Below are 27,754 nucleotides of genomic sequence, written 5' to 3'. Positions count from 1 at the left end.
TGTATTGACGCCGTCGCGTGCGCTTATAGTAGGCGTGACTTCAATTTGCCAAGCTGACAAAGTTATGCAAGAACACTAGGGTATCTGGACAGAAATATTGTGGCATGATTAGTGCAAAATATTCTTATGTCTGTATTAAATCCTTGCAACCGATACAGATTTTAGCATCTATCCACTTTTTTCTAATCAAGGAATAAGGAATAACCTACCCAGCTGTAAGTGAAATCCATTGCAAGAAAAATGCCAAAGTACGTGTTTGCCTTCACACAACCAACACCAGCATAATATTCTTAAAGGTACGCAGATTTAAAGAGTCCTGTGACCAAGTAAAATTCTGTAAATTATAACATTGTGCAGAATATTACACTTCCAAGAGTAGAGAAAATGAAAGAATTTGCTCTGGCTTGAGAAATGTTAGTGAAAATAAACATTCTAAAAATACCTTTATTTTTGTTTTGCAAAAACATTAAATATGAAAAGCAATAAATACAAACTATATAACAAAAAAACCCAAAAAAACCACCACACGCTTATTTACGAGCTAGTATTGGTCTTTTTCTAGATGTAGTTGGGGTCTCCTCCAATTTCTCAAGGGATTTGCCACTACTCTTTTTAGGAGTGCCTGTCAATGTGGATTTAATATTAGAAAACAAGCCTTTTTTTGTTTTTGGTTGACCAAGATCCATGGAAGACGAGATCTTTCGTATTTCATCAAGTTCTGCTTGGAGTTCTGTTACTGCCGTCTCAAGTTGAGGAGCCCGCTCTGCCAGACTCTGCAGACCTTCAAGTTCCTGCTCCTGTAAGACATAAGTGTTAATATAAGAACATCCACAGAACAAACAGAAACACACCTCTAGATAAAAGATCAAACTTCAGCACAGGTGGCTCAGTCAATGACAGCCACGTGTGCTGAAGCAGGAATAGCTTTAAAACCTGACCTGTTGGTGGCCCTTGAGGACTGGAGTTGGCCACCCATGAACTACTGTAGAACAGAGAGTGTCCAAAGTAGTGTATGCCACAATGACAATTACTCTTTCGCCCTCCATCTTCTAGACACAAAGCTGGCCACCACTACACCAACAAAATTGGTCACAATACTAAAGTGAGTGAATATATGTATAATATTTTCTCAATTACATCACTGAAGCCAAAATAGTCAGTTTGAAGATGGACACTAATGAACAGAGAATGATTTTAAGTGAAAAGAAAACGTGCAAAGTTGAATTCTGTCCTGGAAATATATGCAAGTATAATGCTAGTCCCCAAAAAATAAACAAAGTAGCTTTTTTTTGCATACTATACAGGTAGCTGTGAGAGAACGAAAGATGTTTCAGTTCAAGGATAAAGAGGACACAACATACAGTACCTTTATCTTTAGCTGCTGCTGCAACAGATTATTTTCTTCGGTCAGTTGTTTGGCAGCTAGTGCAGCTTCATCTTTAATAGTCTGTATCTGAATCTTCAATGAGGCTATCACCTATCAAATGAGACATTTAGAAGTGACCAAACTACTCTTATGGTATTTGTTAAAAATGCCTTTAAAATCGTGTCTGTCCCCCCTCCCTCTACGTACATGGACCAAGAGCGTTTGTAGAGAGAATGCCAATTAGGACGTTCAAGTCAGACAAAATGGCCACCTAGGTTTGCGGGGCATGCACGGTTTACCTTTCCTTTTTCTTGACATTGCCTTCTCACATCCAGGGCACTTGACATTGTATGAAGTCCTGAAGAGAAGATCAAGATAGTATGATGATGCATATTTGACAGATCAAGTGACCAACTCATTAGCTTTCCCACTAAATATAAAACAAATGCAGGAAAATGATGTATTTGTAATGTGTCTGAAAGTGTTATTTTTAAAAAAAAATTAATTAATTTTAATCAGGCACACTTGACCATACTTTGTGCAAGGTACTAATCTGTAAAATGTATATAAAAGCCACAAATATATATATTATTAAAAAAACAAAAAAAAAAACAAAAAAAAAACAAAAACAAAAAAACAGGACTAAGTCCTTAAAACTTGTTAATCAAAGGTCCTAAAAAATCCATGTTTTAAGTTTTGTTTTTACAGTTCTAAAAACGTCTTCTAGATGTTTACATGTGAATCGCATTAGACTAGGCCTCCCGCCCAACTGAGCAACAGGTAAACCATAGAAAGACATTCACATGAAGTATGGTGTTCTTGTTTTGCAAATAAAAACATTAATTACAATAAGAAAAAATGGCTGAATGCAGTGTACACATTTATAGATAACATTAGGTGGTATATAGAAAGATAAGTGACAAGCATACATGGACCTGACCAGGCTTCAACCAAGGGCCTCGCCTATGTCTTTTGACAGTCTTTAATGTTATCCTTGATTAGTTTATAGAAGATTTATATGCATTTTTTCCTTTAGGGCTACCAATTTCTTAAGTGGCAGTGTCATTGTGACACCATCATTTTACTGGTAGGAGAGAGTTGCTAAATGTGTTGGAAAATTGGCTATAGATGACATCAAGGAGAACTTTCTATTAGTCTAATATGTAGAGATTCCCCTTGCCACCCTTTTTTTGGTGGCAAGGGGGTAGGGGGGGGGAGCAGTTATTTTACACTGACGTGCTCTGTTTAAGTTATCATGGAAGACAAATCATACACCTGTCTATCAAGAACACACACACTGAAAGTTCATTGTAAACAAAAAAACAGACGTAAAAAAAAAACAATTTCCAAGAGATTAAGCATGCTACCTTGCCACGGTGATGTGATCTTGCAGGGGCTACAACTTGGTCCCTTTGATACATGTAATAGGATAAAAAGATAAAATACCAGGCAACACTAGTAAAATAAGACTACTGTTAAGAGACACATGGTCTCAGAACAAAGAAATCTCACAAATAGTATAGAATAAGAGCCCAAGAACAAGAAACAGCAAGGCTGTGCAAAAAAATTAATTAAAAAAAAGGTTTAACGTACACTTTGCTCACAGAGACTCGTGGTCTCGAATAAATAAAAATAAGATTCTTTACCCAGAGTGCTGCCTGGTATTTCTCTTGATTCTATTAAATGTACACCGATACTAAGTGCATGGGCATTTTCGTTTTAAAAGCAGTAATGGGGAAAGCTACTATGCCATATACCTGCGCTTGTTCCATCTCCACCTGGATCTTTTCCAAGACCAAGGGCAATCTCCAACTCGAGTATTCTGTTATCTCTGACCTGTAAGCACATTTCAGAATGAGTATACATTGAAAAATTGGCACTTCATATTTTTTTCCCCCAACCCGCTTCTATAAATATGACAAAGATCTTTCACTATTAAAAAGGTACACCTTTAAATCCTGCCCTTCTTAAAAAAAAAAAAATACGCCTAGTTAGATATGGTTGAAAAATCTATAAATAATAAAAAAAAAAGTTTAAACCATGTTAAACTTAGCTGAAAAAGGGGGGGGGGGGGGAAGACAAACAGAAAACCCAGTGAAACATTATCCAATTAGGTTTTAAAAGGGGGGAAAAAAAATAATCATTCCTTCCTGGATCAACATCCTTCCTATGTTTACTGTACGTCATGGTATATCCCTGTATAACCACCCTGTATCCCTTGCTTAAAAAAACAAAACAAAAAAAGTGGTCTAACTTTTAGATCAGGGGTGAGCAAACTTTTTATGCCGAGCCCCCCTTTTTATCCATGAAATTTCTCGGGCCCCCCCTGCCTGATGTAATCAAAATCACATGAAAAAAAAAACCTTTATTAAACGGTATACAATGTAAATACAAATATGTATAAGGCCGCGCGTATAGTGCCCGCGACGGCGACGCTAGCGAAAGTTGTATTTCGCTTTGCGGCGGCGGCGACCAGGCCATTGATTGGTTCAGGGGCTGTCTCGAGGCGACAGCCCCTGAAAAATCAAATATTGCCGGCTTAAAAAAATCGCGTGCCACGTCACGCTTACTAGAAGCGAACGCGGCGGCGGCGACAATGCATTTGTTTTCGGGCGACGTCGCGTCGCCGGCACTATAAGCGCAGCCTAAATACTTACATACTTCAACAGCTCGCTCTTGCAAAATTAGGCTGCATCCACGTTGCCGCGGAGAGCGGTGACATCACCAACTCTCCAAGCATGAGCACAGGGTGTCCTGCATAATTTTGCTAGCATGAGCGGGAAGTGTTTACACTTTTTTTTTATTATTATTTCTGTACATTCATAGTATGATTGACATAGTGGCAGCCTACCCTTCCACTTGCAGAGGATCGCAGCGAAGCAGGTTGCCAGCGGAGGAGAGCAGGAACACAGCGCTATTGTAGGGCAGACACCGGAGGGAGGGGCGTTTGACATCACAGCGCTGGGGCGTGCTCCTCCCCCGTACCTCCAAATTACGTGGCCGCCACCTGCACTATTCTGTTTGGCCGCGCGCGCACATCTTTTTTGGCTGCGCACCCAGGTTGATGCAAGCCCTCCGCCTAAATAATCTTGTGCCCGGGGCGCCCCCCCCTCAGTGTGTACACACACACACACGAGTAATTAAGCCTGCTCAGGTCCCCCCATGGGGGTAACAGACAGGAGGAGGAGGGCTTGTCTGTGTGCAGGGAAGGCGCCGCAGCAAGGCCCCGCCCCCTCTGCAGGTAGACACAACAGAACTGGAAGCAGCCTCTGCACGGAGCTTCTGGCCGCCCGTGCACAGCTCTGCCTGCCCCCAGGTTTCACTGCACGCAGCCTGCGCCCCCCCCCCCACATAAAGGCACGCCCCCCAGTTTGCGCACCCCTGCTTTAGATAACCAATACATCTGCAATCGCAGGCTCATGAAATGGTAAATTCCACATTTTAACAGCCCTTACTATAAAATAAACATTTCCTTTGCTGGTGAAATTTCCTTTCCTCCAATTTCAATGGATGACCCAGTCATTTGTACTGTCCTTGGGATGAATACTTCCCTTGAAACTTCCTTGCTTTGACCCCAAACACATTTGAACATGGTTATCCCTTAGAGACGCCTCTTCTAGTGCAAGCAGAATAATTCTAGTTTACCTCAACCTTTCCCTGTTCTTCTTCAAATTCTTCGAATGGTACATAATGCTCTTCAATTTCTTCCATTGCGTGATGATATGCATGGTTCTTTATTGCCTGCTTGTACAATTCTAGTCTGGTCTCCAATTGTTCATCATAAGTTTCTTTTAGATCTTCAAAGCGCTTGCTAAAAAACAAAACAAAAACTCCAATCCAAGAAATGATTACTTTACATTTCATGGAAAGTAGGATGGGCCCACAGACTGTAGATTAAGATCTTTGATTAAACCACTGGTTAGTTACAACTACTGGTTAGTTACAACAACTGGTCTAACAAAAATTGACACATGCAGGAGAAACTCAAGGCTCAATGTGTGTCCAAGTATAAGTTAGACATTTAGCTGTTGCGTTGCATATTTGATTTCCCGTCATATTTCTTTCCACAGTTTCAGTTCTTGCCTAAGCGCATGTGCAAGTATTAATTTGTTTCCCCTTTGTGTCCAATATAAGGGAAAGAGGTATTGAAAGACAAGACAAGTCTTGTTTCATACAAAAAGGAGTGGCTCAGCGAACCAAGACTCTGTAAACACTGAATCAGTGGAGCCTGGTTCAATTCCCGGTGTCAGCAACTTGTGACATTGGGCAAGTCACTTTATGGCCTTGTGCCTCAGGCACTAAAAACAGATTAAGCTCTCCGGGGCAGGGACGGCCTGTAAAAAGTTGTGTGCTGCATACTGCCCACTATACTGTAATTGTAAAGCGCTTTGAGGCCCCGTTGGGAAAAAAAAGTGCTATATGAAATAAAGTTAGTTATATAAAAAAGGTTAATGTATAGTTATACAGATTTAAAAATAAATAAAAAACCTCCAAGATGCATGATTAGTAGGTACACTATAGTTTCAAGCCAGGATATTTTCAGTGGGGAAATATGGTTTACCATTAAAAAATGTACAAGAACCGTTGAATAGACAAGAAATGTGCTCAGAGTGTCTGTGGGGGTCATCAACAGGATTCCATTGACTTCCATGTGAGTCATCAGAAAGGAACTTTATGCACGTGCCCCGCAGAGCCTAAAGTTTCGATGCAAAGCCCCCGACATACCTCCAAGTTTCATCAAGATCTACCATCTGCTGGTACATTGCTTCACCCATCTCCTTCCGGATCTGCAATTCAAGAATCAGTTTGCTTTGTCTTTCGGCAATTAGCTTGGCTCTTAAGTCTTCTATTTTTTTTAGTAGATCCTGAAAAGAATTTACAAGCAGTCACTTGCCTGCAACAGAAGCAGAAATGTGCCAACAGACAGTATGGATGCCCCGTAGTACAAAAGGACTCACTGAAACAAGAGGCAAACAATTATGTAAAATAGAAGTGTGATCCATTATTCCGCTAGCCCTGCCTCCTTCTCCCAAAAAGTAAAATCTGTATCCTGAAATGTAGCTGAAGAGGGAAGGTGGAGGAGGGAATGCTTCACTCAAACTAGAGAGAGAATGTAGAGTGAAAAACAGATCAAATGAGTTGCCACATGAGGATCTAAAGGCAAGTAGCTAGAGAAATGGTGGACAGCGACAGGGATCCCCTCTTGCATGGTGCAAACTATGGTGTTGGGCAAGTGGCTATGTAGGCTACAGGCCACTAATGTTCCCCAGCCCTTTTAGTTGGAAGAGTAAAAGGGAAAAGCTGTAGAGTGTTAGAGGGTTATATAGGGCACAACGCAAGAGATAGTAACAGACTGTACAGGTAATCAGAATGTACAGGGTTAAAGCCAATCGGGGGGGGGGGAGGGTTGGGGTGGTCACACTATACTCCTTACCTCTGCGCTCAAGATAGTGATGTCTATGTCGTCTTCTTCATCATCAGAGAGAAGTTCATCAAAAGACAGATTGTCATCGAGATTGATGACAGCCTTTCCATCTTTTCCCACTAGTCTTGGGATCATGAAATCAAAGTTTCTGGGTTGAATTGACTGAACAACCTTAAGAATATTAAATACAGTCCAGCTTTAAAGACCTACAACAGCAATGCAAAATAAATGGGAGAGAGGGGGAGAGAGGGGAACTGCGACATTGCAGCAGACACTATTCACTTAGTTGAATAACCAGCCGATAACGGTTTTCATAAACAGTTAGCAGGGCTGGGGAGAGTGGAAAAGGCATTGGATTCAAAGGCTACTGCAACCACCTTTTTGTGGCATGGATTGCAACACATTGCAATATAACCCAGTGCTTTGTAAAGCAGTGTAGGGATGCAATGACCACCACATTTTCTAAAGTTGAGAATTGAATCTAGAGTATTTTAAGAGACGCTAAAAAGGTCAGATCTTTCTTGCACACTAAATGTTCTAATAGATACAGTTACAAGGAATGCTATAATGTGAACACATTATATACGCTCTCCTTTTCTCAAAATGGAAGCTTATTTGGGAACAAGTAACCGCAAACTAGAAGTTCTTACTTACGACCCAACCACTCCCTAAACCTCCCTAAACAGCATGGCTGACACTTCCCATCACTTGTTTTCTAAGGCCCCGTTCACACCGCGCACTTTGCGACTCTGTATGCGCGCGCCTCTGTCTGCTGGACAATGTGTGATCATCCCCAGCAGACGGAATGATGCAAGAGGAGTTTCTGGCCGACAGTTGCGGGTGCCGTCCCCCCTCCCCCTTTTTTTTAATTATTATACTGCGGAGAGTGGGGGGGCTGTGTAAACAAACAGAAAAGTGTGCGTACACACACACGCACGTGTCAGAGAGCTGCTGAGTCTCTGGCTGCTGAAACTGATGTCACGCTGCTGCAGCCAGGAATCACACTTTCAAGAGACTCCCACAACTGCAGCAGCGTAGACGCCGTGCTTTGCAGCCAAATGGTAATTTCAAGAGTGGACTACCATTGGCCACCAGGGGTTGGTGACGAACGCACGCGCACGTCGCAAAGTACGCAGTATGAACGGGGCCTAATGCCGCACTATTCAAAAGTAAAGCTCAAATCACAAGACATAATATTTGCTTTATTAGCAGAACGTTAAAATGCTTTTGAATAGTGCGGCATTAGAAGACTTTTCCCAGTACTACATTGTGGCAGCAGTGGGATCCCAGCCATGCTTTAAAGACAGCACAAATCTACTATTCTACAGTTACCCGAGAAGAAAAAAATAAAAAAGGCATGCGGCAAGTTCAACTTGTCTTCACTTACTTGTTTAGCGACCGCTGAAAATTTCATGACGTGCAGGGTTTCATCATATGTAGAAGCGCACTGATTAATATTCACTATCATGCAAGCTCTGCCTTTGCCACAAAAGAATGGCTGGAAAAGGCGAGTCAGCTTACTCTCTCTGAACGGCACATTGCTGGGCTTTCTGTAGAAAAACGGTTGCTACAAAGACACTGCAACAAAAACCACCCAACTCGCTCTGCCAATACGCAATATACACTATGCAATGATGGAATATTGCCCAACTACAGACGGATTGTAAAATAGTCAGCGGATATCAATGAGAAAAAGGAACCCCAACTTTATTACGTACAGTACATACTGTATCTGCAAGAAGAAGTGTACATTACAGCAGAGGCATGGCAGATCCTCTGGGATACCCCTAACTAGGGTGCCAGCAAGTAACAAATTCAATGAAGAACTTGGTGAACACCAATTAAAATAGATTTGGGCAGTGAATGGGTTAACCTATTCCAAGTTCAGTACAATGAAAATAGATCATGCTCCACATGCTAAGAGTCTGTCTGCAAATAAGCAGCCAGCCTCTACTAGAGCAATTTAAGCTTGTAACATTTCCATTGTAAACAAGATGGATTTGGAGCTTTTTCCACATCTTTACTTAATGTGTTTTGGTAATGAGCTCAACAGTTCAAGTCCCAGGTAAATTGTTAGATTGTCTGACAAAGCAATACTTCTAAACTGCATAACACGTTATACATTGCATTAAACCTACTACGTACATATATTTAGCGGTCAAACAAGTAATTATTATTTTTAAGTTACCAATAGCAAATATGCATGATCCGATGCTTGACAGACAGGTGGTGGCTGCAATGTTAAGCAGATGAATCAGATGTCTGTGCTAGAGATCAAACTTACTTGGGGTTCTGACTTTGCTTCAGCGCTGCAATGCACTTGCCAAGAATGAGGAGAGAATTATTGATATTTCCAGCTTCTCTCAATCTGTCACCAATGGTTTGCGTTTTATTGCAACGTTCAGAACCAGCCAAATCACAGAGAGACATCCTGCATGACGGGTATTAAAACAAAAAACAAACATGTAGGACATATGCAATGGTCATAAAGGAATATTTGCGGCATATAAAGATCCCTGCAACTTTACAGCTTAGTGCAAATACTGTAATTTGCACAGCAGTGTATTTTTTTTACTATGTTTGCTGAGTATTGTATTTTTACCATGTACAGTATATATATTTTACTAGGTTTGTCGTGTATTGCAATTTGTGTTGCCAAGATACAAAGGCCATGCACACTAAAGCAAACCAAACAAAAGTTTTTTTTTTTTAATCAGCAGCTTGAAAACCAGCAGGACATTTATGAATGGTAAAACGGTTATTTCAGAGGTTGCAAGGCCCCGAACGTGCATTAAGACTGTCAAGAATCAAAGTGCTCAAGGAACAAAAATAGGAGACTCACTCTGACACACCAAGAACACTAGGATCATTATCAGCACTTAGTTTTAGAAGTCTGATTGTAAATATACTGTGGCTGAAAAGAAAAAGAATTCAGAGATCACAAAAATCGTAACATGTAGATCATGAAAACAGATATCAGTACCTTCCCTAAACCCAGATACGAGACCCGTTATATAATGCTCGTATTTACCTACCCCCTGCAGAATGGTTTCTGGCAACCCAACAACTCAGGGTTTGAGTAATATTTCCCCCCACTGAAAGAATAGAAAATATGGAAAGTAGTGTTGCTGCTTTAACAACTAGAATTTGTGCATGTAACCATGTATAAATTAATTCTACATTTTTACCCAAGTGACAATTGTTTGGTGCTCCTGTTCTAAGTTTGAAGCAGCCATTATGTTATGCACACACTAAGGATTTTTACAGTCAGTGTAACTCAGCAGCTGCAGTGTATCCTTACAGTACATCACTAAGGTAACATTATCTATTGTTACAGTTTACAGCTCAAACTGCTGGGAATATTGGCAACAAATATCAAACAGGAAAGTGCAGCAAAAATCTTGCTTCGCTTGGGAGGTGGGTTAAAACCTGCTATAGAAATCAAAGGATGCTTGAAAAAAAACCTCATTAAAATGGCATTGAGTTGAATAATAAAAAATGTAAAAATTAAAATCACTTCAATACTACAGAACTGATTTATTTAAAACTGTACAAGATTTCACGTTTTGCTGCTTTAAGGCTCAACTAAGACATACAACTCATTCATATTTGCTCATCCTCAGTGTTGTGATGCTAGAGTAGGACACCTGTCATTCTGTGCTTTCTGTAAGACAGAGCAGAATTGCATCTCAGCCTGTAATACAGAATGGGGGGGGGGGGGGGTGGGGGAGGGGGAGGCTGTTGGTTACACGGAAATAAAGATAGAGTACATAATTATATATCTGAATACCATAGGGGAGCCAATGTGATGTTGCAAATCAATGCTTCCACAACATTTGCATCCCTGACACTATGTGCCCAGTGTATAGACCTGATAGGCTATGTACAAAAACAAATGACATCTCAGGAGTATGTGGGGGTGTAAAGTACTCTGCTCCAGTTACCCTCACTGTCAGAATCAACACCTGGCGCTAGAGCTATTTGCATGCTATATTTCTATGGATTCAATAACGACATTTTGCATCAGCTTTTGTACTTGTCTTCAGTGTTGAACGGACATTAAGGGTCAAAATGGGAAAAAACCCTGCTTACTCTTTCCAGTGCATAGTGCACCTGCAGCCGTGTTAAGGCGGTGACAAGGCTGAGAGGTGTTTTGAGCGCTAGGACTTGGAATCTGTCACAGCATGCAGTGGGCCCATCTGGGATTTCCCCAGTTCTCCGGCAACCCCGTCTGATCCGGTTCTACATAAAAATTGTATGTGACGGATGTTTCTTCACTGTTAGAACATTACTGTACTAAGACTTCTCGGGTTTCTCACAGAACTGCCTTACGAGGATTCAGTTGGCACGCTATGAACAAAACCCTGGGGCTGTAACGCACAGTACTAAGAGCACACAATATATGTAAGGAAGTACATTACTACAAAGAAATGTTACTTGGGGATATTCAGAAAAAAATGGAATACAATACATGGTTAGTGTTGCAAACACTGCATTTTGGAACCTTGGACTGGATATTGAAATGGATTCTTAACTAATGACTATAGACCATTGCAACATCCAATAAAGTACAGTATAAACAGTGGTATGGCATTTGATTAGCAGTATGTAACTACACAGAAGAAATTGAGTAGAAACAGTCCAATTTAGTAAAACTACAGTTAGAGGCACATGAAGGTCACAGGTTGGCACTATGAAACAGTGTTAGGAGAGGGAAATAAAAAGGGGTCGTCAAAACTGTCTCAGATTGAAGAGATTACCAGAAGTCAAAATTATTCAGTTTCACTTAGTCAAGAATTATGTATCTCGACAAAAGAATGCATTCTAGAGGGATTCTCTCATGATATAATGTAGATGTAATTTTAACTAAAAATTAGCTTTTAATTTAATAACAAAAAAAAAAAAAGAGAAAGGAATTGGCAAAATTTAAATCCGTGACCAATTCTTTTTTTTTTTTAATATTTTTTATTGGATAGATAGAAATAAACAGTACATAATAACAATATTATTGAAGTACAGAGCGACAGGTTTTTTTTTTGCTGGTCTCTAATCACGTTTTATACTTCCAGATTAACCTTATATTGTTGGGATCAGAATTGACCTACTCCCAACCAGTGGGTTTCGCTGCTGTCGGTCAAGTCAGAAGAGAAGAAAAGAATAGGAAAAGAGAATAAGATCTACGATAGATCTTAAAAGAGGGGGAGAGGGGTAAGAGGGGAGAGGGAGGTGGGGGAAGGTGGATGGGGTACGGATCCTTGCTCTTCCCCGGTTGACAGGGTTCTCTTTGTTATATTCTCTACTTGATTCAGCCGGTTATCCAGAAACATGACTTTCTATTTTTGCCATACCTATTTTTCTGTTTTCTCTCTGGTGACAATCTAAATATGGTCATGTTGGTTGTCTAGACGTTGGACCAACCAAGGGTCCCATGTATTGTAAAAATCATCTGGGAATCCATGACCAATTCTAAAGAGACTGACAACACACTTAATATTCAAACTCAACAAATTCAAGCAGTATTGGAACTGTTAGTCAATTATCTCTATTGAATAACTATTAGGCTCTTCATGGATATTGATATGCAGAGCTCATCTTAGTAGTAGCGTATGTATGCATGCATGCGCTACTACCAAGATTAGCTCTGCTTAGCAATACCCATGAAGATTGAAAACACTAGTGTTGAGTTCTCGAATAAATTGGCACCATTTGTGACCTTAGAACACACACACACACACACACACACGTGTTTTCAATCTATGTTTAATTTAATGATATTAGTAAAATCAAGTACAACCTTAGATTTAACCATCTCGATTACCCAACCTGGCAGAATTGAAGCCACCATGCACCGGCAAGATACAGCTACCAACATCTTATTGTATGCTGATAGTCACCATCCTCAGCATCAAATAGCCAGGATTCCAGTTGGTCCATTCTTAAGGGTACTGGGAAATTGCTCGTTCAAATCGGAATTTGAAACACAGGCCAATGTAATGAGGCAGAGGCTTCTAGCAAGGGGTACAGCAAGCGCTCAGTGAAGAAAGCGTATAATAGGGCCAGGTACACTGAGCGTGTTGAACGCCTTGCAAATAAGATTAATCCAGAACCTGAACAACGTCTGGTGAGATTTATAGGAACCTACAATAACCAGTGGCCTCATATTACAACCATTTTAAAAATCGACATTGGCACATCCTCCTAGAGGATGAAGACCTTAGCAAAGTACTCCGCCAGAAACCAACTTTAGTGAGTAGGAGGGCGATGAATGTAAAAGACAGACTGGTTCACAGTGACTTTGTCTGTCCTACCACTAATACCTGGTTAGCCAATCGTTTGGTCAAGTCATGGATTACAATTTTGACAATTCCTTTCAATTTTTATCATTAAATTAAAAGCCAATTTGTAGTTATTGTTCCAATTATTACATCTACATTAGATCATGAGTGCATTCTAGAGGGATTCTTTCTTCTTTTGTTGATTCACATGTCGCATATCCTTATCGCACCTTTATCTCTATTAATTCTTTTAAGCCGATGCGGGAGTACTTACCTTTTCCTGCCCTACCCCTCCTATCCTGCTTAACATATCAAGAATTATGTATTCAAGAACCACACCGTAAAGGCCAGGGATTATAATGAATGTTGGCATACTTTGTTTAAATCTGTGATATAGAAAAGTGCGTTCAACAGTTGAAAGTATTTCCATAACAAAAGAAAGTATTTCCATAACAATTCAGTAAATTAAGCAAACCTAAAAGAAAGTATTTCCATAACAATTCAGTAAATTAAGCAAACCTTCTACTGGACTGTTGGTTCATCCGAGTAGATGCCAAACTCCTATTTTTATTGCCAATTTGCAATATTTTGCAGGCTTCCTCAGTGCTCGTTATGTTTAGCCACTTCAAGTCTATTTAAAAAAAAAATTAAAAAAAAAAATTAAACCTTGCTTTAAAGCTGCAGTTCAAGCAATATCCTGCATGTGTGGTTTTTTTTTTAAGAAATCAGTTCTGTAGTAAGAAAAAACACTTTAAGCATTTTCTGTTTAAAAAAAAAAAAAAAACAAAAAAAAAACAACAACTTTGAAAGACCAATTTTCTTGTATTCTATTTTAACAAGCATGCTTGTTACTATAGCAACCATTTACATTCCCCAGATCTAAAGATGTCGACAAACTTCGCCGATCAATAGACGGAGAACGAAGTGACCGCCAGCTATGCAGTTCTTTAGGTAAGTAGAGATTGCCCACATAAAAATATTGAAGTTAAAAAAAGCAACAAAAAAAAATTGGGAGTTTTAACTGCAGCTTTAATGCTTAGTACAAAAAGGAATCACACAATCAAGTGAACCACTTTCACTGGCAAAACTGGTAAAATCGATCAGGCAAAATAAAAATAAAAAAAAATAAACTTACTGGGCGAATTCATTATTTTTGGGTGTATGAAACATGCGATTTGTAATGTTAACACTGCATTACATTTCATGGAAGACACTAGAGATTTGACTGTATGATAACATACATGCTAAATACGGTTAATATTCCAACTCATTTACCTCAACTTTCGATCCACCTTTGACTTCCTTAATCTATTGCAACTATTAAGGGTTCAGCTGATTGTCAATAACAAATAAAAAAAAAAATAAAGAAAATCGTATCATTCACTATGGTATTTCCACTGTCCCCATATCAAGGTAGTAAAATACAGGTGCCACTCGTCAATTTATTTGCTTTTCAATGAATAGTTTTAAAATTAGATTATGAAATTCAAGCCCACAAACTTTACAATACATTGCAATAGCTACATCTTATGAACCCATTCTTCTACAGACATGCCGTAGTCTTATCATTCACATGGTCTATCAAATGATAATGTGACCATTATATCCACGTGTCTGGTATGATTTTTGCATTTGTTATCTTCTAATGCGAGAAGATTCTCCTTTGGCTGCATCTTGACTAGTGTTGGACCGGGCCCTACATTTTTTTTAAACCATGTAATGGGTACCCGGAGGATTTGGCACCTTGTACCCGGCCGGGTACCCGGCTACCTGGTTTTTCACTTACCTGCGGGTGGAGGAAACTTACCTTGGGTGGAGGAAGCCCACGGCGACATCTGAACAGGTAAGCAGAGGTGCGGGGGCGGTGGGGCAGCATCAGCAGTCAGTGTGGAGCCCGCGCGGCAGCTGCAGGACTCCACACTGCACTGTGAGCGGGGACCATGTGACCGGAGCAGGAGAAGAAGCTTTCCTATTGGACAGCCAGCTGTATGGCGTCCTGCAGCTCCCGCGCGGGCTCCACACTGACTGCTGATGCTGCCCCACCGCCCCCGCACCTCTGCTTACCTGTTCAGATGTCCGCGCGGGCTTCCAGCAGGTAAGTAAGAGATACTTTTCAACTACCCTGACATTACCCAGATACCCGGCGCCGGGTCCCCTTTCCAGCTGCCGGGTCCGGGTAATTTCTGGGTTGCTGAAAAGCCGCCGGGTAACGGTACATCGCTAATCTTGACTTGATTCTGCACTACAAATTTGGTAGGTTTTTTTGGGGGGGAGAGGGGGGGGGGTTGGGGAAGAGAGCAGGTGTCTGTCAAGTTGGCAGCTACTCTACTTTTAATTCTTTAAAAAAAAAAAAAAAAAAACCAATAAAGATGGCAATGGTTTGTTTTTAAAAAAAGTCCAATATATGCAAGAAGTGCCACTCTAATCAGATAAAAATCAGAAACATTTACTCCAGTGCTGAAGGTGCTCTGTGCAGGGAACGCCATATGAATCCCTAATGGATTAGTGATGTACTGAGTACCCGGAAATTACCTGGTGCTTTCAGCTACCCGGAACTTACCCGGACCCAGCAGCAGGGGACTGGGGCCAGCGCCGTGTAATTTCAGAGCAGCTGAAAAAGACTTCAACACATCTGCAGCCGAGGGCGAGAAAGACCGCTGCGGAGGGTGATGAGGACTGCGGCGACATCATTGGAGCAGCAGACGTCCTGGTATCGGTGACAGCAGCAGCAGAAGTCCTTGTTCAGCCGTCGGGAGCAGCGGAACAGCACACAGCTGATGCTGGTGAGAGTCATGTGACCGGAGCAGAATCGTTCCTATTGGACAGCCAGCTCCTCCCCGGCTGTCCAATTGGAACGCTCCTGCTCCGGTCACATGGTTCCCCGGCTACCACCAGCCTCAGCTGTGTGCTGTGTTCCGTTGCTCCCGCCGGCTGAACAAGGATTTCTGCTGCCGTTACCGCCACCAGGAAGTCTGCTGCTACTCCAACGATGTCGGAGCAGTCTTCCTCACCCTCCACCGCCTGCAGGTAAGCCAATGCTACCCGGCCGGGTACCCAGCCTCCAAACTGGCCCATATAACTGGTATCCGGCAATCCTACAGACTTGGTACAACACTACTTATGAGTTTAAAGAGATTAGTTGCAACAGGCATCACTCCAAGAAATCTTCTTTTATTGAAGTATCACCAATGTTTTGGTCCTCCATGGAGCTTTTTCCACAGTACAAAGATCTTTCTGTACATGGAAAAAGGTGCCATGGAGGAGCGAAACGCCGGCGATGAGTCAATAAAATAAGATTTCTTGGAGTGATGCAGGCTGTTACAAAGTTGTTTTTAATAAGTGCTATGCACCTACCATGCAGTTTCCTTACTAATCCTTTTTTAGATTTAGTAACCAAGTATGCTGGTTATGAACTGTGATAGTGGATCTTCTATACAAGCCTCACTGTAGTAAGACAAAGCATTCAAGCTGTACTGAAATGCAGTGCTATGGATATGGATTCCTGCATGTAGTGTATTCATCCCACTGACAATATATGGAGTTTAGAATCACCTTTCTGTCATAGCCCATGACTGATAAGCAATGAGGTCCCTGCTCTGAGAAGCTTATGGTCATTATGTTTGCTTGTATATATTTTGTTTTGTTCTTACCCGCACATTATACCAAAATGCAGAACATGTTGGCACCATATAATTAAAAGGGGAGCACAAAAATTCATACCCTGTATGAACTAAAGCATCCCACCGCATGCTTAAGTACACTTGCGGCTTTAGCATTTACTGCCGACTTTACTTCGTTTCAAGGTCTTCCAGCAGATTCCTAGCCTAAACTTGTGATTCTTAAAAAAACAAGATATAGAAATCTTTGGGATGCTCCTGACAATTCTTAGAATCCTTTAACTCTAAACAACTGGATTCTTTGCCCCTTTCCCTAGTCACCAAAAGGTACATTAGGAGTAGAAAAAGAACAGTCATATTTGAGAAACAACCATTGACAACTACAGATGAGGAAGTATGAATTCCCACTGGTACAGTACATGTGGCATACTGGGAAATGAAACTACCAAGGAGACAAAATTAAATACAAAAATAACCCCCCCCCCCCCCGCCAAAAAACCCCATTAATATTTCAAGTAATTGTCTACTGTAGTAACACATTTCTACCTCTGCCAAGAAGCCACAATATGCCAAGGATGTGTCAGCCATGTTTAGTACAGGTGTAAAGACTTACCTTTAACATAAGAATTGCCTGCCTGGTCATCACAGATTTTTAACGGTGGCCGCTTCTGATTCTTCGATGAAGTAAACTGGTCCAACAAGTCGTAAACATACTCATTATAAATTTCAAAGAAAGACACCCAGGCAGAGAACTGATGAGAGTTTCTGTCACCAGCAGCAAGATATCTGCACGCTGTTCATTAGAAAGGAATCCTGCTTTAGCACAACAGCTTTTAGAAATATCCGAACAGTTTACAACCAGACTACAGTTTTCTACCAACTCCTCTGACATAGACACCTAGTGGCATTATGGTGTGAATGCAGTTAAAGGTCCTCATGTGTTTGCTACCAGTGATTATTTTGTGATGGTACTGCGGGGTATAGAACGCCATTTAATAGCAAAACGACTTGTTTTAAAACAAAGTGAAACCAAGTTAAGAAAACGTACCCACACATTAAATAAGTTATGGTGGGCAAAAAAAATTGACAAAGATCCTCTACTGTACAGTGTATTGCAAATAGAAAATACCACTTTTGAGCAAATTCACATCTCAGACAGGTCTACAACCCCATTTCTCCCTATTATCTCTTAGCATACAAGGCTTCTACTGCAGCTAGGGGTTCTGGGAAATGACATGCAAATGAGCACAGTATCACCTTTTGCTTCAAATCCATTCTAACATGGACCCAATAAACGTATTCCTGCGGTATTAGAGATTTTCAGCACTGCCAGGGTTTAAGAAGTGCACAGCCAATAAACCTACTCACCGACAGCTGTTAGGGTCTCCGTGTGAGGCGGTTATACTGGCTTTGCAATTTGAGTTGGTATGATGGGTAACTGTTTTACAGATGTCAAAATTACTTGCAATCAGGTAATACAGTCAGTAACTGAACAACTATCACTGTATATTGCATTCAATCGTTGCTTTACCTGAATCAATAGAAATACTCTCACAAGGAACAATCTTCATGCCGCGTTCATCCTGTAGAAATATACAGTAACAAAGTTAGAATGTACTTTGCCACCTTAGTCCCGCATTTAACAAACTAGTTGGACATTTTAACTAATTTTATTGAATTCTTTGGCCATTTAATTGAGTTCCATCTGTTACAGAAGCCTTAGAAAGAGCAATACTTTCTGAAAACAGTCAGGAGTCAGACACCACAAAGTGCCCTCATATATGCTAGTCATAACTTCCAACAAATAAACCCCATTCCTTCATCAAAACTAAAAATCAAACACATTTTAAATTAAAAAAAAAGAAGAAAAAAAAAAAAGAAGAAGCATACCACTGCTGACACTATCAAAATAAAGTCTGAAAATAAAGTCATTGTTTTGTCAAATTTGAGCAATCTTATGTTGGGGGTGACCATTCAGTGACAAGAAGCCATAAACCACGTTCTATAATGCTCAATTGCAGTTTGGATATTATTTTTTCTTCTAGAGCGAACAAAGTTGAATATGTTCCACAGTCAGGGATAAGTGCTACTTTTATTTACTATCAAGTACCCATTGATTGCCATGGTGTGCATCTGTGCCCCCATTGAGAGCATAGGTAGCCAGTGACAATCAATGGCTTTAATGGTTAGTGTTTGACTTTATTGTAATGTATATTTTGTATGCTTCTCAATGGTCAAAAGCACCATTTGCCAGATTTGGATAATAGGGCCATAGCACATTATGGTGTGTGGTGTTTTGTTGGGGTAGAGGTTGGTGATGGGGTTGTTGCCCCGGGGAAGCTGGTAAGGCCTCCAGGGGGGGGTGGGGGGGGGGGGGAAGATAGAGGGTGTGTAGCAGTAATATTGCAAGACAAACCCTTAAAAACATAACGACCCTCTAAAATTGTCATTTTTATTCAATGAACACATTTAACGTGTCTTGCAAATACAGTAGTTCTGATTACTTCAGTGTACAGAAACAAACTTTAGTTTACAGCACCAACCTCTTTAAGGGTGGCAAGAAGAGATGCTTTCATGGCTTCCTCTTGTTTTACTTGAGCAGCATCTAGTTTCATGACATCGCTGCCAAGATGGGGCTTCAGGTTCATCTTTGGGTACTGCCTGCCTTTGATGTGGTTGAAAATCACATCCAGTGATCGAGGTAATATACCTCCATCTTTTGGAGAACCTGTTAGATGAAAAACATTAATTTGTCCAACGAGGCTCATCTTTGCCAGTGGGGTGATAACGCAGCAGTGGAACATAGCTGAACAAGTCATACCTTGAATAGTAAATGTTTTACCAGCATTAGTGACACCGTAAGTGAACACGAGTCCGTTCTGCCCCCCGGCAAAAGAATGTACCAAGTCCTTCATCGTGCTTTCAAAAAACTCTGCTTGCATGGTTTCAGGTCCAAAGATCTGTGGGATTGGCAGCCAACATAACGTGAGAAACGTGAGAAACGTATGGAACCAAGACTGACAAATGTAAACAAATATTCAAACAAAAGAGAATCCAACACAATGTGTGTGTCCAAAATGATGCACTGCATTGAGTTTTTGAAAGGAAAAGTACATTATTTTACAGCTTTGTGTTTTTTGTCCTATGTACTTGCCCGAGTGAAGGTAAACTTGTGAACAGACTGTCCAACCCCCCTTTCACTATTCTTCAATGCAGAGGAGTCTTTAGGAGCCTGCAGAGTCACCATCTCAGAATTTTCAATAGTTACACAGCCCTAAAGAGAATATACACGCACTATTAGAAAAGTTCTGACGCCCACATATCAAACGTATGCATACAAGAAAATTATTACATGCCTTTATGACCTATGCAATGCATAATAGCACATTTGTTCAATCACAAATATGCAATCCATTCGAGATGGATTTGTTCCTACTGGTGTTTTGAAAGATAATACAGTATTGGACATCCAAGGATATATCAGTTTTGTTTTTAAAGGCCAACACAAAAACAGGCACCTAAGCTTATTAAAAAGTAAAACTAATCATTTTTTTTTTTAATAAATAAAAAGCCCATGGGTGACTTGTGGTAAATGAATTGTGACACTGTTGGGAGAAGGATAAAGTTGTTCATTCCCATTGTACCAATTAGAAATGGCTATTTTAAATGTGGTGCATGTAATAAATTGTCCATAAGGAGTTGAGTATGTGGGAAACCCTATTCAGTTCCTTAAAATTGAGGGCGAAAGAACTTACGATTTTAAGAATGCTTACAATTTTTTTTTGGCAAAACTGATTCCACTTTTTAACAAACATTTGTAGGGGAACATGTAGGTGATCTCTTCAAGGGATAATTTTTGATGTTTCAAAATGGCTCCTAAATCAGTTGGGGGAGGGAGGGGGGTGGGGGTGTTTGTATGCAGAAATGCTCTATTTCTCCTCCAAGTGTGAGATTGTGAGTTTCCTCTCCAAAACAAGACTCCTAAATATTTCAAAAAAGGTTTCAATGAACCAGCAGAGATTATTCCTCAGAAGAATTATGGTACCACCATAGCACTTTAAGAAATACATTTTCTTATCAATTATTCTGTTGTACATGTCATTTGTGCATTTTATTTGGTATGTCACAGTGCAGTTACTGTATCTAGAAATATATAAAGCAAGTAACTAAGTGACTTATTTAAATAAAATATACATTTTCAATAGGATACACACTTTTTATAGTGGATTCAATTAATTTTAGATTATTGCATGAGATTATGAATGTATTTATTATTTTTCATTTTTTCCAATATGCATTATAGATGTAATATTTTATAGGATTTATATTATACGGTCATTTATTCTTAAGGCTTTTATGTCTACCTGTGGGTATTTAATTTTTTCCTTGGTCATTTGTAGGTGTACTCATTATGATGATTTCTATGTACATTATATTATAAATGTATCATTGTCGGAATATAGATTATTGTATGAAATTTCAAATGATGAGATCTCATTGTAGTTGAAGGCGTTTACTTCATTCTGTTAGTGCCTTGCTGCGCTGGGTACATACCGCCGCTCTGGTTTAACCCGCGCTGGCTGTTTTATGGAATTATACGGTATGTTTTAATTGAATTGTTCCATATATTTTTGATCTCATATGCCCTCCCTTCTGCAGCACCTTTAACGTCTATAGCTCTATAGAACATATTTTACATTAATTTACGGAGAAATTTCATATAGATGTATGGTTTCTGCTGATAACTTTTATACAGTGACCACTTCAATTAAACCTCAGCTCTTGTAACCCTGCTTCATTCTATGATTAAGTGTAATACAGGCTACATAGCCTGCATAAAGGAGACCGACAACTTGTCTTTACCAGAGCAAAAAGTTTGATTTGGGAAAAGGTGTTAAGTAGATAGACAGGCACCTGCAGTATCTACCTTGTGAATGATCTCAAGATCCCTCAAATCATCATTTAGTGCCATGTGAAACAGCCTGCACAAAACATAAATGGTACTACACAACAGTCAGTATATGGAATAAGACATTGTGCAACGAGTCGCACACCAACCTGAGATTCATAGCCTGCAAGTTCTGCCTTTGAAAATGGCCTCACCCTTAAATATACTTTCAGCGGTTGGCAGGCTTGATTGTCCTTGGGAGAGAAAAAGAAAAGTGGAAGGATGGGTGGGACAGCACCTTCAAGCTTAGACGTACATCATGAGAAGTTAAAGGGAGAGTGCTCACAACTAAGCAAATTAACAAACATCTCTGAAACCTGCAGAGTATCCAGCGATAAGTAATCTTTATACCTACATAGTTTGAAATTTTTTTTTTTTTTTTTAAGAGGATTTCAGAACTTATGGAATAAGGTAAAAAAAACAAAACAAAACTGCAGTATCAGATGATACAGCTCAGAAGATTATATTGCAGGGCTTACATTGCTCTATAAAAATTATAGGAGCGTAGATTGGGCCAGTGAGACACCTGCAGGCAGATGTTCTCATAGCATTGGCTGTATCCCTGTAAAACGGCAACAGTTTAGATGTGCGATTTTCACCACCAAGTTCCTAAAACTGTGTCCATTTGCGGTATTGTTGCTTCAAGACAACATCCGGACTAATTTTCCTTTCTTATTCGGGTAGAAATGACCACCTGACACCATGGTGTACAGAGCTGGTTCTAGGAATCTTGTTGACCACCAGCTTCCGATTTTACCAGAGAGCATGACATCAACTACAAATTCTTAGCGGCTATTGTGAAATCTACACCAGAGGAAACGTTAAAGCTATCGCATCAGAAACACTTCATTTTGGAAGAGTTGAATCTCCTCTGAACTGGGAATTAGAAGGGGGGGGGGGGGGAAGTACTATAAAAGGATTACATGTAAACAGGGGTGCCTGGCACCCATCACAGCGCTGAACCTGTGAAACCAACTCAACTGTGGCAAGTAACACAGATCAAGAAGCTTCCTAAAGAGTGCGACAATACACTCAACAAGAGAACTTGGAGTAATGAGGCTCAAGCCTCGGTATCCAATATCACCACTGACAGATTTAATCTGTCAGTCAGAACAGAACGGTCAGTCAGGGGTGCCTGGATACACACATCAGAGCAGCAGACCTGTATATTTGTGCATGACTCACCGATCCGGATAACTCTGAATCAAGAGCATCAGCCCCAGAAGCACAGGGTGTGGAATCAAGGACAGTGACCAGCTCTGTACAATATCCAGCGCTTTCCTCTCTAGTATCCATTGCTACAAAGGCTGGAGTAGTAAAACAAAAGAACCATTATAAATGGCCAGTGACAGGTGGCAACACAAATTCACATTAATAATCTCAACAGGTTTCCTTACATAGACTAAGTGACCCTAAAAGCAATATTTTCCCCTCACAATTAAACAGGTTTCTATTTTTTTGGGGTGTGCAATTCTAATCTTCAGGTACATATGGTTTTTCCTGTTTACACAATAACCATCCACACCTGAAGTGACCCAAAAAAGGTCAAAACAGCTGTCTGAGTAGGTTTACTGGCTATGCCCTTTAACCCAGGCTGTGCTGGAAAAATTAATATGGCAAGCATACGCTTATAGGGGTCCATCTTAAAAATGGACAAGAAGCAAAGTTACACATCGAGTGCTTATTTGCATGTCATTTCCCAGAATCCCTGACTGCAGTGGTAGTATTGTATGCTAGGAGATAATGCTGAAAAGCAGGGCAGCAGGGCACCAATCTTAGCTCTGCTGTTTCTAATTCCCCAGATTAAAGAAGTTTTTAATCAACTGCCTATTATTGTACCATACAGGTGGTCCGATTCCTACCCTTGCATCAACTATTTATCTCTAATATGGTCTTCTACAATCATAGATCTATGGGATCAGTTATCTACAATATTATATTCATACCCAAGTTAGAGATCTCTGGGGCAACCAAGACTACAAATTCTAATCAGTCTTTGTGAGCTTTCAATCAGAGAATTGAGAGAAAACAATTGTCAAGTATTTACTTCAATTAAGACAGATACTAATTGGCAATTTAAGCTCTGCTTAGAAAACTCTTGTAAGCGTTTCCAAAAAAGTGCACTATACTAACAGAAAGAAAGTAGCAGCCAGACTGCTATTAATTATTTTTGAGATACTAGTGGAGCATTAAGCTATAGGCAGGTTCTCCAATTAATAAAATCTACTGTGAAAAGCTTCCACCAGACACCCTTAATATCTCTACAAAAGTCTCATATTGCCAAGAGATTTAGACTCACCTGCTCAGTATTTTGCATACAGGCGATCTGATTATCACCCCTGTACAAACTTGACATTTGATATGGTTAGCTAAATAAGGCCGACTTATACCTCATTGATTATATTGACCATACATAGCTCACTAAGATATTACAGTGACATTAGTCTGGTCTATTGCTTTGTAGCTAAACAGAATTATATACATCCTCATTAGCAGTGTCGGTGTCAGCCGCATACTCAGTTACCTTCATGTGTTAATTTTAATTGATTTGAAAAAAGTTGGTGTATTTATTATGTATTAAAGTTTAGTCTAAGGCCTGGGACATAGTGAGTTTAAGCGTTGCTGAGGCAGGCTGAGCCGCGCTGAGCAGATGCACAAAGCCCCTGCATCTGTCATCAGCGTGGCTATAGTTTCCCCCTCCACGTGCGCGCGGATGCGTGCGGAGGCTGAGAAACTTGGGACAGGCAGGTTTGAAATTTGCCGCTCGGGGAAGCGGAGGAGCGGTCACGTGACCGCTCCCATCCAATGGGAGCAGGGGACTAGCCCCGCCTCCCGGCACGCCTCCACCCCGCCCCCTGAGCGCGCTCACTGCCTCGCCTGCAAGGACAGAAAAAAAGCCCCATTTTCAGCAGACGAGGCAGAGCAGGAGCGCGTCTCAGCGAGCTTCCAATAACTATGTCCCAGGCCTTAGGCCAAGTCCCCGCTAGCGCTGAGCGGGCGGCGCTTGTGGTGGGAACTTACATATATAGATATATGCAAGCCCCCGCTCAAGTGGTGCTTGTGCACAGGTAAATAAAAAACCTATACTTACCCACTCGCTCAACTACCCACAATGCCCCCCACGTACCAGCAGGATACCTGGTGCTCATGCTTGGAGCGCCCTCATTGGGCGAACCGCTCACATGACGCACGAGCGGCAAATTCAAATTTGATTGCTTGGCTAGCATCGCACATGCTCCAGCGCTTGCTCAGGCCTCGTTCAAGGTGCTGGCTTCGGAGGGCGGGCATGCTGACGTGTGTGCTGCCGTGAGCAACAAAGTATTCAATTTGAATACTTGTTGTCAGGGTAGCAACTGCCCTGCCTCCGAAGCCAGGCGTTGCCGCTGACGACAGCTTCAGTAAACGAAAATTTCGTTTCTTGGAGCTGAAGCAGCGTCACAGGGACCAAGGCAGCCAATGAAATCATTCTTCAGAATGATTTCATGACTGCAGCTTGGATACTTTACCCTGCCGTCTGTAGCCCCGCCCCCTCCCCAACGCTGAAAAGTCTGCTGGGGGATAATCACATGTCGCCCAGCAAACTCCCAGCACTGCCTCCCGCACGCCCCCCCCTCCGAGTCCTCAGCTGCCTCCCTGAACGAGCCCTTACACTGGCCACACACTGCAATGTGTTTCATCGCAGCCAGCATGAGCGCACCTGCCAGCTCAGTACGAGTATGTCCCCACGCTTTCCGTTTCCCAATGACACGTCTGTGAAGTTCCTGCAACTATTATAGCAAGTCAGTCCCAAAACGAAATAATGTAAGTGCGCGCTGGTATTAATGTTGCGCCATGAATATGCTGCTCACTGCTACCGCCAATCTTTACAACAGGCAATGCAACATTGAAGCATATTTTCATGAAGTGGCGCATAATGAAACACCCCGAGGCTGCTGCTGCAGCAGCAACTCATTCAAAACCAGGCCAATGCATTACCGGGGAGTGAGCCCGCATCACTGGCGCCACCTGCAAACGCTCTGCGATTAGAACCCTGCCCCCAGCGCACCTGTACCCCGCACCTCGCGCACTGACAAACTTCGTGACCTGACACAGCCACTTTCATTCACACCTTCTACAAATGCGCCGCGCGTTAAACGCCCGCCCCTGCCAGGGATTCTATTGGCTCTGGAATTCTGCGCCGCGCCTCCTGTCTAGCATTCCATTGGTAGGCGGGATGCAGAGAACCCGCCTACTTCTCTATCCTGAAGCTTATTGGCTGGTAGCGCAACGCAGAGGCGATAGAAGCACTGGGCTAGTATCCAAATGCATGGTGTTCTTGGGAGAATATAATATGATTTCAGTGAACGGCGCAGTGAGACCCAAGTGACCCAATTAGGTTTAAAAGTGTCTTGTCTGAAAAACAAATCACAAGTATTGTTTTTTTTAATTTATTTACATTTTTTTTACAGCTGTCCTGGGATATAGATTTGGAAGAAGGGTGGAATAATGATTTCATTCGATTTCTTGAAGCTTCCCATGTTATTAGAGAACAGGGTAACATTTAAAAAAAAACAAAAAAAAATACACACCAATCAACATAAAGATGCATGTGAATAAATCTGAAACAGCTCCCAGGTTTCAATATACAAGGACATAACCATTTGTAGACCAGGCTGAAGTTCAAGCAATATCCTGTGTTTATATATAAAATAAAAAAAAATCAGTTCTGTACTAGAAATTACTTGTAGCATTTTTTTTTTTTTAAAAACCCCAAACAATTTTTTAAGACATTTTTAATGTATTCTAATGTAACAAGCTTTTTTGTTTCTATAGCAACCATTTACATAGTCACACCCCTTCCTCTTCTGAAACCGGCTCTGCCACACCCCTTTTGCCCTCTCTCTAGCAGTGCACTAATTGTATCTAGTGACTGCCTGGTAACATGATCTTCCCCACAGAACTTTGCATCTTGGGTCCTCTTCTGCAGGGATTTAGTGAACCCCCGAGCCGAATCTCTGCTGATCGATCGGCAATTTAGCTAATCACTTGTCAGTGTGCATATTGTATTGATGCACATATTGAATGGAAGGAATAAAATAAATGTAAATGGCAGCTTGAACTGCTGCTTTAAATGGAACATGCATCATCTCAGCTTTATAACACACACATCTGTTTGTACATATTAAGAAATTACAACCAGTGAAAAAAGTTTTTAATTTGACAGTAATTGGACCATAATTATTAGGGGCGACCAGTTCTTCCCATACCTCACCCCAATGTAATTTAGACCTTAAAGCTGCAGTTCAGTCAATATCCTGCATGTTTGTTTTTTTTAATAAATCAGTTCTGTAGTTAGAAAACATACTTTTAGCATTTTCTGTTTTTAAAAAAACAACTTTGAAAGACCAATTTTCTTGTATTCTATTTTAACAGCCATTTGCTAAGGCACTGCCCCTTCATGTCCTGTCACAAGCTCTGGCACACCCCTTTGTTAGCCCTGCCCTCCCTCTAGCACTTGTCAGTGCAGTAGTGCTCATGAATATTCATGAGCTTCCACTGCCAGTCAAGCAGATTATAAACAAATGCCAGATTTTAATATGTCACCAAATTTCGACCCATCAATACATGGAGAACGAATTGACCTGCAGCTATACTGTTCTTTAGCTAATTAGAGATTGCACACATGAAACTATTGAAGTAAAAAAATAAATGTAAAAAAAAAAAAAAAAAAAAAGACTGAACTGCAGCTTTAATATACATTTTACTTTATATAGTGCTTTTCACCAAACTAGACACAAAACAGTACAAAGTGCTGTCCATACTTTTACAGACACAGCGTCTGCCCAGACAAGCTTACAATCTGTTTGGTGCATATGACAGTGATTTGCCCTTCTGAAATAATTCCTATAAGGCAGTGGTGCTAGACTCCAGTCCTCGAGCTCCCCAACAGGTCAGGTTTTCAGGATAGTTTCAGCACAGGTGGCTCAAATCAAAGATTGTGCCTCCTGTACTTAAGTAGGGATATCATAAAACCTGATCTGTTGGGGGGGGGGGGAGCTGGGGGCTTGAGGACTGGAGTTGAGCACCCCTGCTAAAAGGCAGTCAGTCATTCTTCAAACATAAGGCTCCATTTTAAACTGAGGT

General features: G+C 40.9%; 1 protein-coding gene across 2 annotated transcripts; it reads right to left on the bottom strand.

Annotated features, from left to right (window-relative positions):
• Positions 1 to 447: 447 nt before the first annotated feature.
• Positions 448 to 25,762, bottom strand: LOC142484989 (kinesin-like protein KIF20A). Of its 2 annotated transcripts, XM_075584227.1 has the most exons (19): positions 25,607 to 25,762; positions 22,817 to 22,938; positions 21,742 to 21,825; positions 19,838 to 19,957; positions 19,505 to 19,643; positions 19,227 to 19,411; positions 18,215 to 18,266; positions 17,297 to 17,476; positions 13,586 to 13,697; positions 9,634 to 9,705; positions 9,076 to 9,222; positions 8,179 to 8,341; positions 6,801 to 6,962; positions 6,092 to 6,231; positions 5,012 to 5,177; positions 3,124 to 3,202; positions 1,666 to 1,724; positions 1,367 to 1,477; positions 448 to 797 (listed from the first exon to the last, which is right to left on the bottom strand). In XM_075584227.1, the coding sequence occupies exons 1-19, from the start codon at positions 25,731 to 25,733 to the stop codon at positions 531 to 533; spliced, it is 2,487 nt and encodes an 828-aa protein (XP_075440342.1). In that variant the 5' UTR covers positions 25,734 to 25,762; the 3' UTR covers positions 448 to 530. The 2 variants fall into 2 exon arrangements, with proteins under 2 accessions (XP_075440342.1, XP_075440349.1); XM_075584234.1 differs by lacking the exon at positions 9,634 to 9,705.
• Positions 25,763 to 27,754: the final 1,992 nt, after the last annotated feature.

Source organism: Ascaphus truei, chromosome 2 (assembly GCF_040206685.1).
Source record: "Ascaphus truei isolate aAscTru1 chromosome 2, aAscTru1.hap1, whole genome shotgun sequence".
NCBI lineage: Eukaryota > Metazoa > Chordata > Amphibia > Anura > Ascaphidae > Ascaphus > Ascaphus truei.
Note: the sequence above shows the minus strand (reverse complement) of the source record. Positions and strands in the feature narration are given on the sequence as shown.